The following is an 18,268-nucleotide window of genomic DNA, read 5'->3' as shown; positions in this document are numbered from 1 at the left end:
TCATGTGGCAGAGTGGGGAATCAAGCCCAGCTCTCCAGATCAGAGTCCACCGCTCCAAACCACCGCTCTTAACTACACCACGCTTGCTCCCTAGACTACAGGGAACCCATCTTATGTAAAATGAGATGTTAGAATAATTCTCCTGGCTCACCATCTTTCAATGTGGTTTCTCTAAGTATAGCCTGGGAGAAATATATTGCCACCGCTAGCACTGTGGATTGTAGCTTCCAAACACTTCAGTCCTGGCCAGTTCAGTGAAAAACGGCCCTTTGAATAATTATATTTTCCTTGCCCTGTTCGTTGTTACTAACACTCTCTCCTCTGTTCTACTTCTAAAGTTCAGCACAATGAAGACCGCCTTCACTCTTTAACCTTAGAAGAATATCTAGATGGAGATTATCAGTATAAAACGTATTCTCCTTACTGGGTTTCAGGTAAGTTATTTGTGTCTACGTATCTAATACAGTGCATTCTAATCATTCTAAAGAACAGAAAAGAATGTAGTGATTGGCAACTCATTTTTCTATGTTATTTCTATGATGATTGGGGGGTGGGGACAGGCGTGCCACCACTGTACTGGCACATGACATCACTTCCAGTGCAAATCCGGAAGTCATCATGTCAGGCAGACATTCTAGGATTCATCCAAAAACCATAGAGCAGTGGTTCCCAAAGTGGGCAGTATTACCCCCTGGGAGAAGGTTACCTAGGGGGGCACTAAGAGGCAGGGAGCGTGAGAGGTGGGCCCCTTCAACTGTGTTGTTCACATGGCTATTATATTAGGTACTGTAGAACACAGGCAGGATAATGCTGCAGCTGTCTTGTTTGTGGGCTTCCTAGAGGCACCTGTTTGGCCACTGTGTGAACAGACTTGATGGACCTTGGTCTGATCCAGCATGGTCTTTCTTATGTTCTTATGATGTTCTTAAGTTCTTTCTAAGTCAACTGACCTCAGTAAAAGGGTGTCACTCTGCTCAGTGCACTCTAGAGTTGCTCTTCCAAAATAAAGCATTTGTGGTGTGGAATGTGGGATGAGTGGAGAATATCCCTTCTCTAACTGGCATCCCTGAAAAGGAGCTGGGTACCCAAGGTTGGGTGGAAAGAATATATGTGTGTGTGTGTGTGTGTGTGTGTGTGTGTATAAATACTGAAAATATAATTTATTAGAAGCGCTATATAAAGGTTAAAATTATTTAAAAGCATTAAAATAGCACAAGACTGTCTTAACAAGGGTTTTAATTAACCACCGATGAAGGCCCTATAGGCCGCGTTTGGTATGTGGTTACAGTTATCAACCTCCGGAAATGCCATTGTGCTATTTTAATGCTTTTAAATTTAACCTTTATATAGCGCTCTAATAAATTATATTTTCAGCATTTACACACACACACACACACACACACACACATATATATTCTTTCCACCCAACCTTGGGTACCCAGCTTCTGTTTTTAGGTTGGGTTTTATACCCCTCTTCTTTCTTCCATCCCTGAAAAGGAGTCCATTGGCTTTGTCTTGGAACCCCTGTAGGCACAGCAATGCATAGATTCCATTCTAGCTAGTGTTAACCCCCACATATCTCATGGATCCTATTGTGTTGTTTTTGGCTCTTTGGAATGACAACATCAAAATGACATTGTTATGTATCCCAAGTATTTAGGTCTGAAAACTTAACGGGGTGGTGATTTCGGTCTATTGCATTTTGCCCCCATATTGTTCCCAAAAGTCCAGTGATTCTAGGGAACAAAATATTGGGCAGGGGGCTCAGTGAACAGCATTGGGGAGAACACAGGAAAGAATATCCTGCTTCACAAAGTCTACATAGGGTTGGATACACAGCGTTGTGTCTGTTTCTAAACCTACTAGATTGTGCACTTCTTAAGACACTGCAGTGAAATTGCATTGCAGTTACATCTAGTGTGTAACTAAAGCAGTGTTTTTCCTCCTCCTTCTTAAGGTAATGAGTATCTTTACCACTCTGCAGAAGATGATGTTATTATGTACAACACTGAATCTGGGCAGTCAATCACTCTCGTGACTAACAGCACTCTTGTATGTATTACAAATGGTGTTTGCAGTAAATGGATGGAATGAGAATTAATTAAAGGGACGACCATATGTGGGATTCTAACTGACATCTTAACCTTTCAGAACAAAGTAAAAGCCACAAACTATGCATTGTCTGCCGACCAGAATTTTATATTGTTGGAAAGCAATTACTCTAAGGTAAAATGTGTGTTTATTGCTTAGATGAGGGTGGTGTCTTTTGCAAGCGGGAGCCCTTAAAGAATTCAGGGTGTGTGTGGCTTTGGGTGTGTGAAAGCACAAGGAATTATAGTAGGAAAGAAATGATCACAAAGGATTATTTCATAGCCCTTATTTTTGCCCAAGAAATCCATTGTGTATGCTGGAGGGGGGGACTTAGAGGTCATTTTCTTTTGTCCTCACAGTGGTTCTGGCATGAATCCTTTTGTAGGAAAGTAGCAGGCACAGCGTCCTCTGCTGTTGGGCAAATTCTCCAAGATAGAGAGGGAAACACGTATCTCAGTCAGGGGTGTATTTAGAGATTTTAAGGGAAGTGTGGGAATGGGGGAATTCCAACTACTTGTGTTTTCCCCTGCAAAGACGATGAAAGTCTGCCAGTATAGACCCTTTCATTCCCTCCCTTGTCCTCTCTTGCCCCCAGTTTGCAACAGTAAATGTCCTCAGTCTGGACTTCCAATACTGAAACATAGATATTGTGAAGTGATATTGATACATTTGAGAAGACAAGGATGTATGTAAGAGACAAATTAGAATGTGTGAGAGCAAATTAACTTGTGTGCGTAAAGTGCCATCAAGTCTCAACCAGTTTACGGCAACCCCATAGGGTTTTCTGGGCAAGAGATGACCAGAAGTAGTCCCTGCCTCTGAGTGGCAGCTCTTGACTTCCTTGATGATCTCCCATCCATGTACTAATGAGGGATGACCCTGCTTAGCTTCCAAGATCTGACAAGACTGGATTGGCCATCCAGGTCAAGGAGATTATCCTGTAGATCACCCTAATCTCTTAGTCGATCTAGTCTCCATACTAGTTCCAGGAAGGTGTGGTACTAGGGTGGAAACTCTCTAAGAGGTTGGGCAATCTACATAGTGAGCAACTTGAACAAATTCTGGCCCTTACGCATGGAGCTACCAGCACCATTAAGAAATAGTTCCAGAAGCTTCCATATGTGAGAATTGGCCTAAGACATGACATTTTAGAAGTCACACAGCTTTCATAGGGATATGAATGGTGTTTACTTTATGTTTTGTAAAGAAGCTGGGATGTTAGAAGGATCACAGGCCTTTGTAGAAGGTCTGAGAAGAAGCAATGTGCACCAGATACGATAATCATGCCTTTCTTTCTAATGTGACTTTTTTCAGCTTTGGAGGTACTCTTATACAGCATCGTATCACATTTATGATCTTGTTCATGGGTAAGGATAATACTTTTTCTTGTGTATTGAAACCCCGTTACATTTGTGTAGTGTCTGTGCTCTGTCTTTTGTTTACTCTCCTTTCTAACAGCATATTTTCCTTTTAGGAACACTGAGGTGGCTTATCAAACAGTCACATTGTCTACAACCCTGTTACCAATCTATTTTTTCCTCAAAAATCCTTTGAGAGTGTGATGAGTAATATCATGTGGGTATGACAGTGAGGAAAGTTTACATTTAGAACATTGATCAGATTTTTAAAAAATAAAAGTGAGATAAAAAATGGGCAGACACGCAAGCTTCGAGTGTTTGTCAGGTGATAGACGGAAGTATGTTAAGCTCAGTGTACATATAATGTGACTGAGAGATATCCCCCCACCCCCAGGGGTTTAACTGATGGGTTTCATCTTTTTTATTGTCTACTTCTATCCCGAGGAGTGTTTTATGGATATCATTTTAGGATGCTCAAAGTTATGCTGTTTTTATTCCCCTGTCTTGTTTTAGTATTAGTTCTTACACTGTTGTTTTTATGATTTCATTGTATTGTTTTTATTTTGCAAGCTGCTTCAAGCAGGTTTCAGTAGAGGCAGCATATACATTTTCTTCATAAATACTCTGCAGTGTAAACATACAGAGAATCAGACAGTAAGTTACATTATGTTCAATGGAAGGGTTGAGTCAAATAATCAATGGGATTATTTTTGTTGTTGTTGTCATCTAGTCATAGCTGATTTATGGTGACCCCGTAGGGTTTTCAAGGCAAGAGATGTTTGGAGATGGTTTGCCATTGCCTGCCTCTGCGTTACAACCCTGGCATTCCTTGGAGGTCTCCCATCCAAATGCTAGCCAGGGTCAGAGCTGAGAGTAGGTGATTGGCCCAAGGTCACCCAACAAGCTTCCATGGCACAAGTGGGGATTTGAACCTGGGTTTCCCAGGTCCTAGTCTGACACCTTAACCACTACACCACGCTGGCTCTCATGTAATGGTACTTTAGTACATTTAATTTTTGGTGAATCATTCTCATGCTTTTTAGTTTTTATATTTTTATATGCATGTCTGGATTGATCTGCACGTGCGAGTGCATTCATAAGTAAAGGTATGATAGGAGAGAATGTCTGAAATTGGGTGCAGGAGAATGCTGATGATGCCAGATAAATGTGAATATCTGATAACTCAGAAATTCAGTGTGAATGTTAACAGTCACCTAAATGTGATTGTCGGAATTCACTCACCCAAAAAGTGGGGAAACATTTTTAGATGTTCACATGTGAATGTTAACAGTCACCAAATTTCAGGCCCTCGCTTTAAAACAGTAAATTCAATGGGCTCCATTCGCTATGAAAAGTACGAATTCATACGAACTTGTTTTGCTCTTTTGTAGGGTCTTTGCCAAAGAATATGAGCTTCCACACAACATCCAATATATATCCTGGTCACCCACTGGACACAAATTGGTCAGTAAGCTAATGAAGTGTGAGAATAATGTTACTTTTTGATGCCCTAGATGAGATTTTATTTGCCTTTGATGTTTGCCGAGGCATCATTTTCACAGGCCTTTTATCTGTGTTCATCAACTGTGTTTAAAAATATTGAAGATAACACTTCGCTAGTGCATAGACCTATGCCACATTAGAACTGTGTACACAGAGAAAGCGGGTGCTTTAGCAGAGTCCTGATAGTGTTTGGCCTACAGCATAACGCTTTGGCTTGTTCAGAACTCGACAGATCAGGTACAAGGACCAAGACAGGAGAGCCTCTTTATTACATTCCTGAAAACTGCAGATTCTGGACATCTTCAATATCCCAAGACAGATCTAGAACCACTGGACTAATAAAGTAAATAATGGACAAAAGTGGGGTTGCTTTCTTAAAATGAAAGATTCTGCTGGAACAGAAGTAAGCATCATGCTCTTGCTGAGTCTGGGGGGGGGAGCAGTGTTACCTCAACACAGTGCTTCTTTGCATCTGATGCCCACCCCCACCCCTGTGAGAGTGCACTGCTCCTAAATCTGAGAAAATCAGAGAGAAGGAAGGTTTAAGGATTTTCAATCTAAAGTGAGCACCGTGTTCTTGTTGGTGGAGGTGCAGTTCACTCACCCAGGGCTTGTGGGTACACAAAAGCCTAAATATGAACTGTTCACACACAGTGGGCAACCAGGTGCCTCTAGGAACAAACAAGACAACTGCAACAGCATTATCCTGCCTGTGTTCCACAGCACCCAATATAATAGGCATGCTCCTCTGATCCTAGAGAGAGTAGGTATGCATCATGACTAGTATCCATTTTGACTAGTAGCCATGAATGGCCCTCTCCTCCATGAACATGTCCACTCCCCTCTTAAAGCCTTCCAAGTTGTTAGCCATTGCCACATCCTGGGGCAAGGAGTTCCACAATTTAACTATGCGTTGTGTGAAGAAATGCTTCTTTGTATGAAGAAATATAGACTTGGTCCCTTGTCTATAGATTCATCATTGATTCTGTGAGTCCAAGTGTATGTTGTTGTTTTTAATCACTCAGTGCCATCCTTTGTCGCAAAATATTTATCATATTTTATCCCACCCTTTTCTGCCCTTCCTCCAAGAAACTTGAGGTGGTAAATTTGAATTCATATCCGTTTTATCCTCAAAACAAATCTATTAAATAGGATAAAGGGAGACATAATGATTTGCTTAAGGCTACCCACAGAGCAGCAAAGCTGAAGTGGAATTTGGCCCGGATATCTCTGGTCCAATGCCCACATCATATCCACTAAATCTCATGGTAATCATTGGCTGGATCGAAGATCTGTATATGCCATAGAGGGTTGTTTCACTAGCGCACAGGGGAATGCTGATTCTCCCTCCCAGCTGCAGCCCCAAACAGTGAGTCATCTCCTACAACTTGGAGAGTAATTTGTTTTTATATTTTTTTACAAATCTGCTTACAAAACATGACTAGAAAACATGCCAATACAAATTTAGAACTATCAAAAAGAAAAAAAACCTTATAATTCCATCTAATTATATGTAATACATGAATATAAACCAGAACAGCTAGTAATTCTATTCCATATGAAATACTTGTACCATAATCTCAAACTATTGTTTTTTTTCTGTCAAGTCAAAGCTAATTTATGGCAACCCCTGGTGGGGTTTTCAAGGCAAGAGGTGTTCAGAGGTAGGTTGCCATTGCCTGCCTCCACGTCATGACCCTGGTATTCCTTGGAGGTCTCTCATCCAAATACTAGCCAGGGTCAAGGCTGGGGTTGTCAGGTGGGTGGTTTCGGCGAGCAATTGACCGCCTATCCACCCAGCTGTTCAAGAGTGGAGATCGCATGCGTGTGCGGCCGCAATCATGTCACTTCCGGGTTTACCTCTGGAATTGTTGCATCGCCACGGCTGCTTTAGCACTCAGATTGGTAAAGCGGCCGCAGCGATGCGGAGCTTCCGGGGGTAAACCCAGAAGCCACATGGTCACAGTGTGTGCGGCCATGAGCACGTGAGATCACCCCAGCCTCGCCCCCCAAAACCTCCCGCCAATGCAGAAGGGGAACCTGGCAACCCTAGTCGAGGCTGAGAATATGTGAGTGGCCCAGCGTCACCCAGCAAGCTTCCTTGGCACTAATGGGGATTTTAACCTGGGTTTCCCATGTCCTAGTCTGACACCTTAACCACTACATCACGCTGGCTCTCCTCCATCTATTATATCCGACCCAAGTTATAATGTTATCTTGGACTTCATCATTCCAATACATAATGAACTCGGACCATTTCTCCACAAATCTATCAGAGATAGCAGAGACATTAGACCTCTTATAATATGTCAGTTTTATCAATGAGAGAACTTTTGGAGTAATATATGATCCCTGTTCCCCCTTTAATGAAAGAGTAGAAGGCAGTTCTACTCACAAACAAGGCTCTTTGGATCAAATCCTATATTTTATTTAAAATAGCATTTACTACATATGTGCAATAGCTTTGACTACATAATTAAATTGTGCCTTGTAGAATTGCCTCAAAAATTGGAATTTCCCCTTCTCACAGGCATATGTATACCAGAATAACATATATCTGAAACAAGATCCTAGAGAACCTGCTATTCAAATAACTACTAATGGAAAACAGAATGAGATATTTAATGGAATTCCAGACTGGGTTTATGAAGGTAACAGCATTTTAAGATTAATATTATTACTATGTAAAGTGATTAGGCAGTAAAAAAGTTGGATGGTGCAAACTTCACCCTATTATATTTATTAAGCTTTATTTCTCATAAAGGAACATAGTTTCTTAACTTGTGTTATTTGGGCTTTTTATATCTTCAACACCTGTCCCCTTTGAACATTATTTGAATTAACAAAATGCATATTTCCCAGTCTTTTTAAAGACCTTTTCTTTTGTTGCCTCAGATGTCTTTCGTACAGTTGTTTACTCTGGTTTACTTCTAGGGTTGCCAGGTCCCTCTTTGCCACCGGTGGGAGATTTTGGGGGCGGAGCCTGAGGAGGGCGGGGTTTGGGGAGGGGAGGGACTTTAATGCCATAGAGTTCAATTGCGAAAGCGGCCATTTTTCTCCAGGTGATCTGCTCTCTATCGGCTGGAGATCAGTTGAATTAGCAGGAAATCTCCTGCTACTACCTGGCAGTTGGCAACCCTATTTACATCATGTACCTTTTTTGTCTATAGCTCTAGGACATTTTTGCTTCTGAACGACACCACTAAGATATATAAGAAGTGAGCTGTGGTTCACGAAAGCTCATACCCTACCAGAAAATATTTTTGTTAGTCTTTAAGGTGCTACTGGACTCTTGCCCTTTTCTACTACTAAGATATATAGTAGGAGATTTCTTTTAAATTTCTTATTCTATAACAGGATTTGCATCTATAAGATGGATCCGTGGAATGGGAGAACAAACTGCATGATGAAAGACATTCAGTGCAATTAGGGTTGCCAGGTACCCCCTGGCAACCGGGGTAGGCATGGGTGTGGCTTACCAGTCGTAAATTGAGGCCTCGGCCTGGTCACCATTGGCATGTAGATGTCACTTCAGGAAGTGACATCATTACTTCACCAGTGATTCATTAGCCCAAGGCGACTTCCAGTGCAGTTTGAAGCAGAGTTACATCTTTCCAAGTCTATTGCAATGGGTATTGGAACTTGGGTCTCCCCAGTTGTAACACAACTCTCCAGCCACTATACTATACCGGCTCTTTGTGACACTGCACTAGGTCAGCAGAAGGTGTGCCCTGTTTCCTCTCTCCCACCGCCTCTTTCTTACTAAGCCAGAAGAAAAGGAGCTTTAGAACATCTGTAGAAGAGAAACAAAACCCTAAACTATTTTACCTATATGCTTGTTATTGCGGCAGAACTAAGCTCCTAACTAGTACAGTCCTCTTGTAGGGTGCCTTTGTTCCTTAGTAGAGAATATGTTCTGTATATATTGCTGGCCTTGTAAAATAATAGTAGATACAGGCTGAGTATCCTTATCTGGACTGCTTGGGACCAGAAGTGGTCCGTATTTCAGGACTTTCCATATTTTGGAATATTTTAGAATTTTTGCATATAGATATCTTGGGGACGGGTCTAAACACAAAATTTCTTTGTTTTATATATACTTTATACACATAGCCTGAATGTAATTTTAAACATTATTTTAAATAATTTTGTGTATGTGGAACCATCAGTGGCACTGCTGAGGGCCTGTGAGTAATACCTGCATGCTAGCTCGAAAGGTCCGGTTTTCGGATCAGTCCGGATATTGGTTGTCCGGATAAGGGATACTCAACCTGTAACATATAATCTTCTTTTGTAGTAAAAACAGGGATGACATCTAACCTGATTTCTCCTAGAGGAAATGCTTGCTGTAAAGTATGCACTATGGTGGTCTCCAAACGGAAAGAATGTGGCATATATTCAGTTCAATGATACCGACATACCTGTTATTGAATATTCATATTATGGTGTGGATCAATATCCTAGAAAAATAATGATTCCTTATCCAAAGGTATGTTATTAAAAAAAAACAAGGTCATTGTTCAGTTGAATAAGATTTTATCATACAGAATGTTTTGTTTTCTGTTTTCTACGATGCAATCCTCTGCAGAGTTGTACCCTTTTAAGCCCACTGATTTCAGTGGTCTTCAAAGGGTCTAACTCTGCTTAGGAGTGCACTGTTAGCTCCTGAACGGTAGTGGACTCTGAGTCAGACCATCTTGCTCATTAACGTCTGGAGTCAGATAGGCGGTGGCTGGGAGAATGGCCTTTCCCAACGCCTGCTTTTTTAAAGAGAAAATTCCAAAGTTGAAATTGGAATACTTTGTGCATTATTTTATACGCATAAGTATTCTAATTCACACTTTGAAATTTTCCACGCAGTCATGGAAGCTTGCTGGGTGACCTTGGGCCAGTCATATTTCCTCAGAGCCTAACTTACCCCAAAGGGTAATGGTTGTGAAAAATGGAGGAGAGAAGAACCATGTCCTAAGCTGCTTTGGATCCCCATCTGGGAGGAAAATGAGATATAAATAAATAAATGCAAACACATGCTTACAACAACTTGTAGGGTTGGTTAAGCTGGGAGAGAATTACTAGCCCAGCCTACTTGGATATGTTAGCCCTGCTCACCACACCAGTGCTTTTATTTAAATCTAGGGTCACCCAGTGAGATTTGTGTTGACCAAAGACATGAACTTGGGTCTCCCTAGGCCTAATCTAACCACTGGGGAGGAGCCTTGGCTCAGTGGTAATTTGGACCGCAGAAGGATGACTGGTCTAATGTTACCCCATTAAGTTTTATAGTGAGCAGGGATTCGAACCTGGATCTTTGCCGGCCTACTTGGATACATTAGCCCTGATCACGACACCAGTGCTTTTATTTAACATCCAGGGTCACCCAGTGAAATTTGTGTTGACCAGGGACATGAACTTGGGTCTCTCTAGGCCTAATCTAACCACTGGAGAGGGGCCATGGCTCAGTAGTAGAGCCTCTTTGGCATGCAGAAGGTCCCAGGTTCAATTCCCGGCATCTCCAGTTAAAGGGACTAGACGAGTAGGTGATGTGAAAGACCTCTGCCTGAGACCCTGGAGAGCCGCTGCTGGTCTGAATAGACAATACTGACTTTGATGGACCAAGGGTCTGATTCAGTAGAAGGCAGTTTCATGTGTTCACTGCACCACACAGGTTTTCCTGTGAGGTGACTCTCATTTACAGAAAAATGCATGCAGCTAGGGAAGCATGCAGCTAGGGACTGAATCCTCCCCTTTAAATTTTAAAGGGAAAGTGAATGGGAGAACCAATCACTGCAAAGACATAATCATACTTTAATTTTTACTATGGGATTAGCACCTGTGATATGCCAGGTTAATTGATGTGAGTACACTATGAACACTTTCATTGGCAAAAATATATGCGTATAAATTCAGAGTAAAGAAACAGGTGGCTTGCATGGAGATGATTTGAACAAGAAATTGGTGGTTTTCAAACCCAGTTTGCCAGAACATTTTTCTAGATCTTAGCAACTGGGAGTCATACCACCAGATTTTGGATAGGTAGAGTCCAGGGGTAGGTAACCATTTTGGCCCAAGTGCCAGGAGTTCCCCCCTTTTGGGGAGGGACGTCAGGTCCCATCTGACATTCAGCAACCCCGTAGGGTTTTCAAGGCAAGAGATGCTCAGAGGTGGTTTGTCATTGACTGCCACTGCGTCAAGACCTTGGTATTCCTTGGAGGTCTCTCATCCAAATATTTGCCAGGGTTGACGCTGCTTAGCTTCTGAGATCTGATGAGATCAGGCTATCCAGGTCAGGGCAGAAGTTCCCTACCTTTGATGTAATCGCTCAATATAGTACAGTGCCTGAAGGGTTGCAATGATGATTTAGAAATGATTTAGACAGTTTCTTTTTTACTTTGATAAATTGCCTATGGCATTGCACAGAGAAATGACCCTCTATTGTGTCAAAACTGACTAAATAACAGCGCAGTCCTAAGCAGAGTTTACACCCTTCTAAGCTCATTGACCTCCATGGACTTAGAAGGGTGTGACTGTTTAAGGTTGCACTTTAAGTAAATCACAGTGCTTTAACCACAAAGCCATGCCAAAATTGTTTCATGTGTCTCTGAAGCAGCTAGGGGAAAAATGCCCTGAAAACTGAAGTGAATGTTTTATTTTTAAATATCCTGATACTCCAAAGATCAATTTGAATAACCTGATGATACATTTTTTCTTTGAAGGCTGGGGCTAAAAATCCTACGGTTAAAGTGTTCGTCATAGACACCATGAACCCTGAAGTTGTAGGTCCTAAGGAAGTACCTGTGCCAGCAGTGATAGCACCAAGGTAGTGTGCTCTCATATTCACCTTTTCTTCTTCTTTGCTGCTGCTTTTTGTTCCTCTTTTCTACAGAAACATACTATTATTTCAGTTGACCTGGGCTTTTCCTAAAGGGTTCTTTTCTGTATGGTAGTTCTGATCTGTTTTATGGATCTGGAGTGGAAAGGCTCATGCTTGAATTTCCACTGCCTTCAGTACACCACCATCTGATCTGTTGTAACTGTATTAATACAACACCACACTGTTCTTATAATAAAGTGTCCTTCTTTTGCCTCTCTCATTTCCAGCGATCACTATGTTACTTGGATTACATGGGTGACAGATAACCGAATTGGCGTGCAGTGGCTGAAAAGAATCCAGAACTTCTCTCTCTTGGCTATTTGTGACTACAATGACCGTTCCAGATCCTGGATGTGCCCAGAGGTACTCTTATCTGCAGAGCTTGCTGTTAAAATAAAAGTTGCTGAAGTAGCTACTGATAAGCACGCACAAGAATTATATACAAAAAAACTACAGGCAGTCATGTTGGCCCATTTAAAAAATATGCAAACTCAAGAACAGCATAATCTTAATTGGTCCAGTGGGGTAGCCATGTTAGTCTGTTCCAGCAAACTAAAACAGAAGTTCAGTAGCACCTTCAACACTAACAAAATGTATTCTTGCATAAGTATTCAGGAAACAAAGCTCTGGCACACAGAAGCTTATCCTGAAATAAATGTTAGTCTTTAAGACACTACTGGACTTCGGCTTTGCTTTTGATTAGGACCAACCAAAATGAGTCCAGTTGGCAAACAGCCATTGGAGTTCCTTAGAATTCTTTACCAGACTGGATGTTAACCAAAACAAAAGAAACAGCAGGACTGCAAAGTTCGGGAGCATAAGTACTCCAGTTGTACCCCAGGGATTGGGACTCAGAGATAACTGCAAGTTTTCCTGCAATATAACAGCCAAAATTAATTCCTTGTCTTATTATTTTAGTGCAAAGAGTTTAGCCTCTCTAATTCTCTTGTCCACAGCTTTATCCTCCTATCAGTCCTGTGTGGTAAGTTGGACCACAGAAGGATGACTGGTCTAATGTTACCCATTGAGATTTATGGTGAGCAGGGAGTTGAACCTGGATCTGTGCCTACTTGGATACACTAGCCCTATTCACCACACCAGTGCTTTCATTTAACTTCTAGGCTAATGAAGAATTCTCAGGAACTTGCAAGTGTGTTTGTTTGCTTGAGACATTGGGCGAAAACGCCTGGTCACTTTATCCTCCTTTAATCCCTGTTTCAGCCAGGATCGAACACATGCGTTTTGCCTAATGTGCGTTCGATCCTGGCTAAAACAGGGATTAAAGGAGGATAAAGCGACCATGTGTTTTTGCTCATTGTTTGGTTAGTCCTGGTGAAAAATACTGTACCACTGCTGTTTCATGATATGGGTATTATTTCTGGGCAAAAGGAGCCAAAAAAGCATTGGTCAAAATTTCTCTCTGTATCCACAGCATATTGTCAGACTTTTATATAATTTTAGGTTAAAACCAACAAATGGAATATATATCCAAAATCATTGTAGTAACTGCTTTCCCTTAATTTTGTGCCATCCTTTATGAAAGAATAAGCCCTGCTTCCCCACATTTCTTTTGGGGACTTTCCTGCTGGAACTGGAAATGGAAGAACGTGTAGCCGAAGCACTTGTATAAATCCGTGCACCAGTGGTTTGTTAACAGAAGTGCAAGCAGATGGGAGAACTCCATTAAGTCTTGTTTGCTCAAAAGATCTGTGCAGGAAAATAATTCCATCTCGTTCTTTGCTTTCCGATTAAACCGGAAGTTATAATGCATAAGAGATGGTGACTACTCTATATACTGTGAGATAATAAAACTGGAGTGGTCAAATATAGCCAGGGAATGTGACTCTGCAAGCCCAGAAGTGTGTGTGCTGAGCACACGCTTCAAAGCTGCTGAAGAAAATATCCCAATGAATCGGCAAATCTGTTTTTATGAGTAAAAATTGAAATGCAAGTAAGAATTTGCATGTTCAGGCAAAATGTCCCTAGTTCTACCAATACCTTTGCCCTGCTTTTCGAACATGAACAGTCCTGTAGAAGTCAATTATACCACTTTTATGAGTTATGAGTTATGTCATGGGCATATTTGCACTTCTCACTTGAATTGAGCTGCAGCTGCGTTTAATTTTATATGAGCCCAGCACATTAGTTGGATGGTGGGTGCTTTACAGGGAAATGCATTAGAGGAACTAGCAATGGTTTGATGTACTTGCACCATTTCCCCTGGTCCTGCATCTGTTATCAATAGATCTAATTCTCAATTGGGCCAAAATGGTGGATACTTAAATCCAGAGATTGGGACCATAAACAGACAAGACGGTTCTTTCTACGAACCTAAAACTTCCCAGGTTTGCAGAGAAATCTGAAATTTTAAAAAAATACATTGGGGGGCTTTACCCCCCCCAAATAATAGAAGCAGCATCAAACAGATGCCCTCAGTGGTCGTTGCTTGGCAATCACAACAGTATTGCCTTACAGACTTAGTTTCTGTGGCAGAGCCCATTTGAGGGCTGTTTTGGTGTTTGTGAGCCCGGGCCCACCAGCACCTACCCTGTGATTTGCTACTACCAGACTTGCATAACTCACCCAGGCTTAGCTGCTTGCTAATGTTCAACCAGTGTTGTATAGTGGTTAGAATTTCACAGTAGGATCTGGGAAACCCAGATTTGAATCCCCACTCTGCCACGGAAGCTCAGTGGGTGACCTGAAGGTTCATCTAACCTTCCTCACAAGATTGTTGTGAGGATACAGTGGAGGAGAAAAGAATGGTATAAGCTGCTTTGGGACCCCATTGTGGAAAAAGGCAGGGTATATATGAAGAGTATAAATAAATATAGCTGAAGATGGGGGGGCAGTTAACCAATAGGCTGATTGGTGGGTAGGAAGGAAGATGGGAAAGGTAAAGACATGCCAGAAGGAGGGGAAGAGGAAATACGCTGGGGAGAGGTATACAGGGGATAGTGAGGTGTGTCACACAAGTCCCTGCAGGTTTCCCACCGCTCAACTGGACATGGCTCAGTGTCCAGCAACAGTGCCATAGTTTTCCCAGGTAGAGTCTTCCAGGGAAGGGAAGGAGGAAAAGCTGAAGACAAGGGTAAAGATCAAGGTAGGTTGGCCAGTAGGTGGAAAGAAGAGAAGGAAATCGGGAAGGGAAAGAGGTTATGGGGGCTTCCAGGAAAGGGAAAGCGGAAATAGAGCAAGAGGGGGAAATAAAATGTCCCCCTCAAGTCCTTGTGATTTCCCTGTTGTAGAATACAATTTTGATTCTGTGTGTCTTGCCAGAAAACAGTGTGTGTTACTTTAGGACAGTTTCCAAGCATGACATGCTAAATGTTTATTTTAAATATTCCCTCCACCCCCTTCCCACATCTGTCCCTCCCTCCCCACGTACAGGCCAAACTGCATACCACATTTTATAGTGATCTGGGTTCAGAGAACTGACTTCCTCTGCAGGGGATTTTAAAAGCCCACAGGGGCCCAGTTTGACTTAGGATCGTTGCAGGGGGGGAGGAGGAACTCCTGCCCCGTGCCTTTTCCTGAGCAGAAATGGACCTATGGATTTATTTTCCCCATTTGGAGCGGCACACGATGTACAGCTCCAAATTGGGACAAGTATATATAAAGCAGAAACACAACAGAAGATGTATTTCGTGGTGCAGCTTGTATATTCTGAGCAGGCCATAAAACCAATCAATAAAGAATTAAAATAGCCAGCAGTAAACTCTGAAATTCTCAGGAGAAGTATTGTACTGGCTGTGACATAACTGTTAACAGCAATAGAACCATTTAAAGACCATCAATAAAATAATAAAATAATATGAAAGCCTCTTAGAACAGCAGGAATAGCTTAATATTATTAAGAAGCCACTGATAGTAGTAATTGAACTTAAAAGCTCAGCTGAGAAGTCAGGATAACAAAAAAACAAAAAAACAGGTACACAAAAATGATGTTAAGTGATACAAAAAACATGAAAGATTCAGTTCTACAGTTACATAATAGCACCAGATTGGAGAAGGTAGGGTTGCCAGCTCCAGGTTGGGCAATTCCTGTTGATTTGGGGGCTCAGCCTGAGGAGGGTGAAGTTTGGGGAGGGAAAGGGAGGGAACGCAGTAGGGCTGTGATGCCATAGAGTCCGCCCTCTGAAGATGCCGTTTTCTCCAGGGGAACTGATCTCTGTAGTCTGGAGATGAGTTGTAATTTTGGGATAACTCTAGGCACCACCTGGAGGTTGGCAACCCCACGAGAAGGCCCTATCTCTAACGACCACCCACGTTACTTCAGAAAGTGCAAGTAAGTTCCCCACCCTGTGGATGCAAGGGGTGCTCTTGTGATTATGGGCTATTTGTCTTCAGTTCCCTTCCTTCTTTCCACTTGGCAGAATCATGTATCCTTTTTTTTCTCCCCACCTAAGTAGAAGTTTTTTCCCCCTTCCACATTATTTACCTTCATGTTGGTGGCCATTATCAGATGGATACAGCAAAATTAAACAGGAGTCTAGTAGCACCTTAAAAGATTTATGCTGGAATAAATTTTGTTACTTTCTAAGCTGCTACTGGACTCATGTTTCATATTGATTTGCAGATTTCACAATTATTTGTGTGGTTCATCTCAGTTTCCTATCGATGCAAAGTCAAAAGGTTTCTGCAGACAGCCACTGCCAGTAGACTAGGGATTTCCTGTCCTCCCTTCCATCGGATACACAAAGACTGAACCTGTGGGAGAAAGGAATTGTTTTGCTGAAATGCAACTTTGTAGATTTTTATAACTGCAAAAATTCTGTCATCAGAGAGCAAATTCACTGAGAGCGTTTCACAAGGGTCCAGACTGTAATGAAATATTGAATCGCCAAAATGTTTAAATGACTTTGGTAAAAAATAAACATGTTATGTACATGTATGAATTATTTGTGCGCAACATTGTCAACCATAGCCGGCTAATCATTTATTTTCACGTAGCGACTAAAATGCTGAAAGACTGAACCAAAAACTGATTTAAAATCTTGGCAGTACACGAAGAACTTTGTAATAAATCAGTGTCTAGCTGTGCTGTCCTAATCGAAGTTACACCCTTCTAGTTCATTGAAATCAGAGGGCTTAGAAGAGTATCAGTCTGCTTAGGACTGCACTGTGAAACACTGGACGACTTTTATATTAGCAGTGTGATTTTAATGGAGTATTTTCAAATTTTATAGAATGTGTTCTGTACAGCTGTGGAAACAGTGGAACATAAGCCCCGAAACTCTGCCTTTTAGTAAGTAGCTGAAGACGAAAGTAACAGTTTTAGGCTGTGATCCTAAGAACACTTCCTCCAGGCCTGATTGGCCAGGGATCCTGGAGGTTTTTTTGCTGTCTTCTGGGCATGGTGATTTTGCAGTTAATTGATACATACCACTCTGGATCCTCTACATATAAGTCTAATTATGCCTGTATAAACAGCAATTTTCATTTTGCAGAGAGGGTCATAGTGCTCCCCTAAGCAGAATTACACCCATCTAAGTCCTTTGATGTCAGTGGGTTTACAAGGATGTAACTCTGCTTAGGCATCTGCCTAGGCAGTACAATCCTAATTAACAAAATTATTGTTATATGCATACAATTTGCACAGCATGGGAGAGAGAGGCAGCTGTTTCTTCCCCACATCCAAACAGTCGTCACCCATGTAAGTCTCTGAACTAGTCTTCCCTTGACAGTTTCTGTGTTTAACTGAAGATTGTGCCTTTATACATTGGTGTTCTGACGCTTTTACAAGGTGAATCTGCCTAAAATTGTGCGCTTTGGCTTAAAAAGTATGGAACTTGGCACACACATACTGTGTTTTTTTTTAAAGAGTAAAGGTCCCCTGTGCAAGCACCAGGTCATTCCTGGCCCGTGGGGTGACATCAATCCCAACGTTTACTAGGCAGACTTTATTTATGGGGTGGTTTGCCAGTGCCTTCCCCAGTCATCTTCCCTTTATCCCCAGCAAGCTGGGTACTCATTTTACCGACCTCAGAAGGATGGAAGGCTGAGTCAAACTTGAGCTGGCTACCTGAAACCAACTTCCGTGGGGATCGAACTCAGGTCAGGAGCAGGGCTTTTGACTGCAGTACTGCAGCTTACCACTCTGTGCCATGGGGCTCCTTACATTGCCCATGGCAAATGCTTTTTGATATGAATCCCAGTAAGCTGGCGGTGTATCAGTACAGTCTTCACCCATCCTGATGCTATTTAACTTGATTTTGTTTTGCAGAATCGGCAGCATATAGAAGGAAGCCAGACAGGATGGGCTGGTGGAGTATGATTTCTATTCTCTTTCAATGTTGGTTTTGTTAAGCGCATTCAATAGCTCCTAATTGATCTAGGCATGAGACTCACTTTTCACGGTTGTCAATCCATGCGTTACACATTTCATTCAAAAGTTGTTTTTGTTTACTCATAACAGGCACAGATGGTCTTAAAGAAATTATTT

The 18,268-nt window shown here is 41.8% G+C and overlaps 1 protein-coding gene across 1 annotated transcript in view; it reads left to right on the top strand.

Moving 5' to 3' along the window:
• FAP (fibroblast activation protein alpha) overlaps positions 1-18,268 on the top strand; it is a 64,013-nt gene that overhangs the window by 7,033 nt on the left and 38,712 nt on the right. Inside the window, exons 3-12 of the mRNA XM_056861179.1 lie at positions 330-434; positions 1,958-2,052; positions 2,152-2,226; positions 3,406-3,458; positions 4,841-4,913; positions 7,483-7,603; positions 9,287-9,441; positions 11,666-11,769; positions 12,051-12,186; positions 18,050-18,094. Of these exons, the coding sequence (XP_056717157.1) occupies positions 330-434; positions 1,958-2,052; positions 2,152-2,226; positions 3,406-3,458; positions 4,841-4,913; positions 7,483-7,603; positions 9,287-9,441; positions 11,666-11,769; positions 12,051-12,186; positions 18,050-18,094 (962 nt within the window). The remainder of the gene's footprint in view (positions 1-329; positions 435-1,957; positions 2,053-2,151; positions 2,227-3,405; positions 3,459-4,840; positions 4,914-7,482; positions 7,604-9,286; positions 9,442-11,665; positions 11,770-12,050; positions 12,187-18,049; positions 18,095-18,268) is intronic.

This window comes from Euleptes europaea, chromosome 15 (genome assembly GCF_029931775.1).
Source record: "Euleptes europaea isolate rEulEur1 chromosome 15, rEulEur1.hap1, whole genome shotgun sequence".
In the NCBI taxonomy this organism is placed as follows: domain Eukaryota; kingdom Metazoa; phylum Chordata; class Lepidosauria; order Squamata; family Sphaerodactylidae; genus Euleptes; species Euleptes europaea.
Note: the sequence above shows the minus strand (reverse complement) of the source record. Positions and strands in the feature narration are given on the sequence as shown.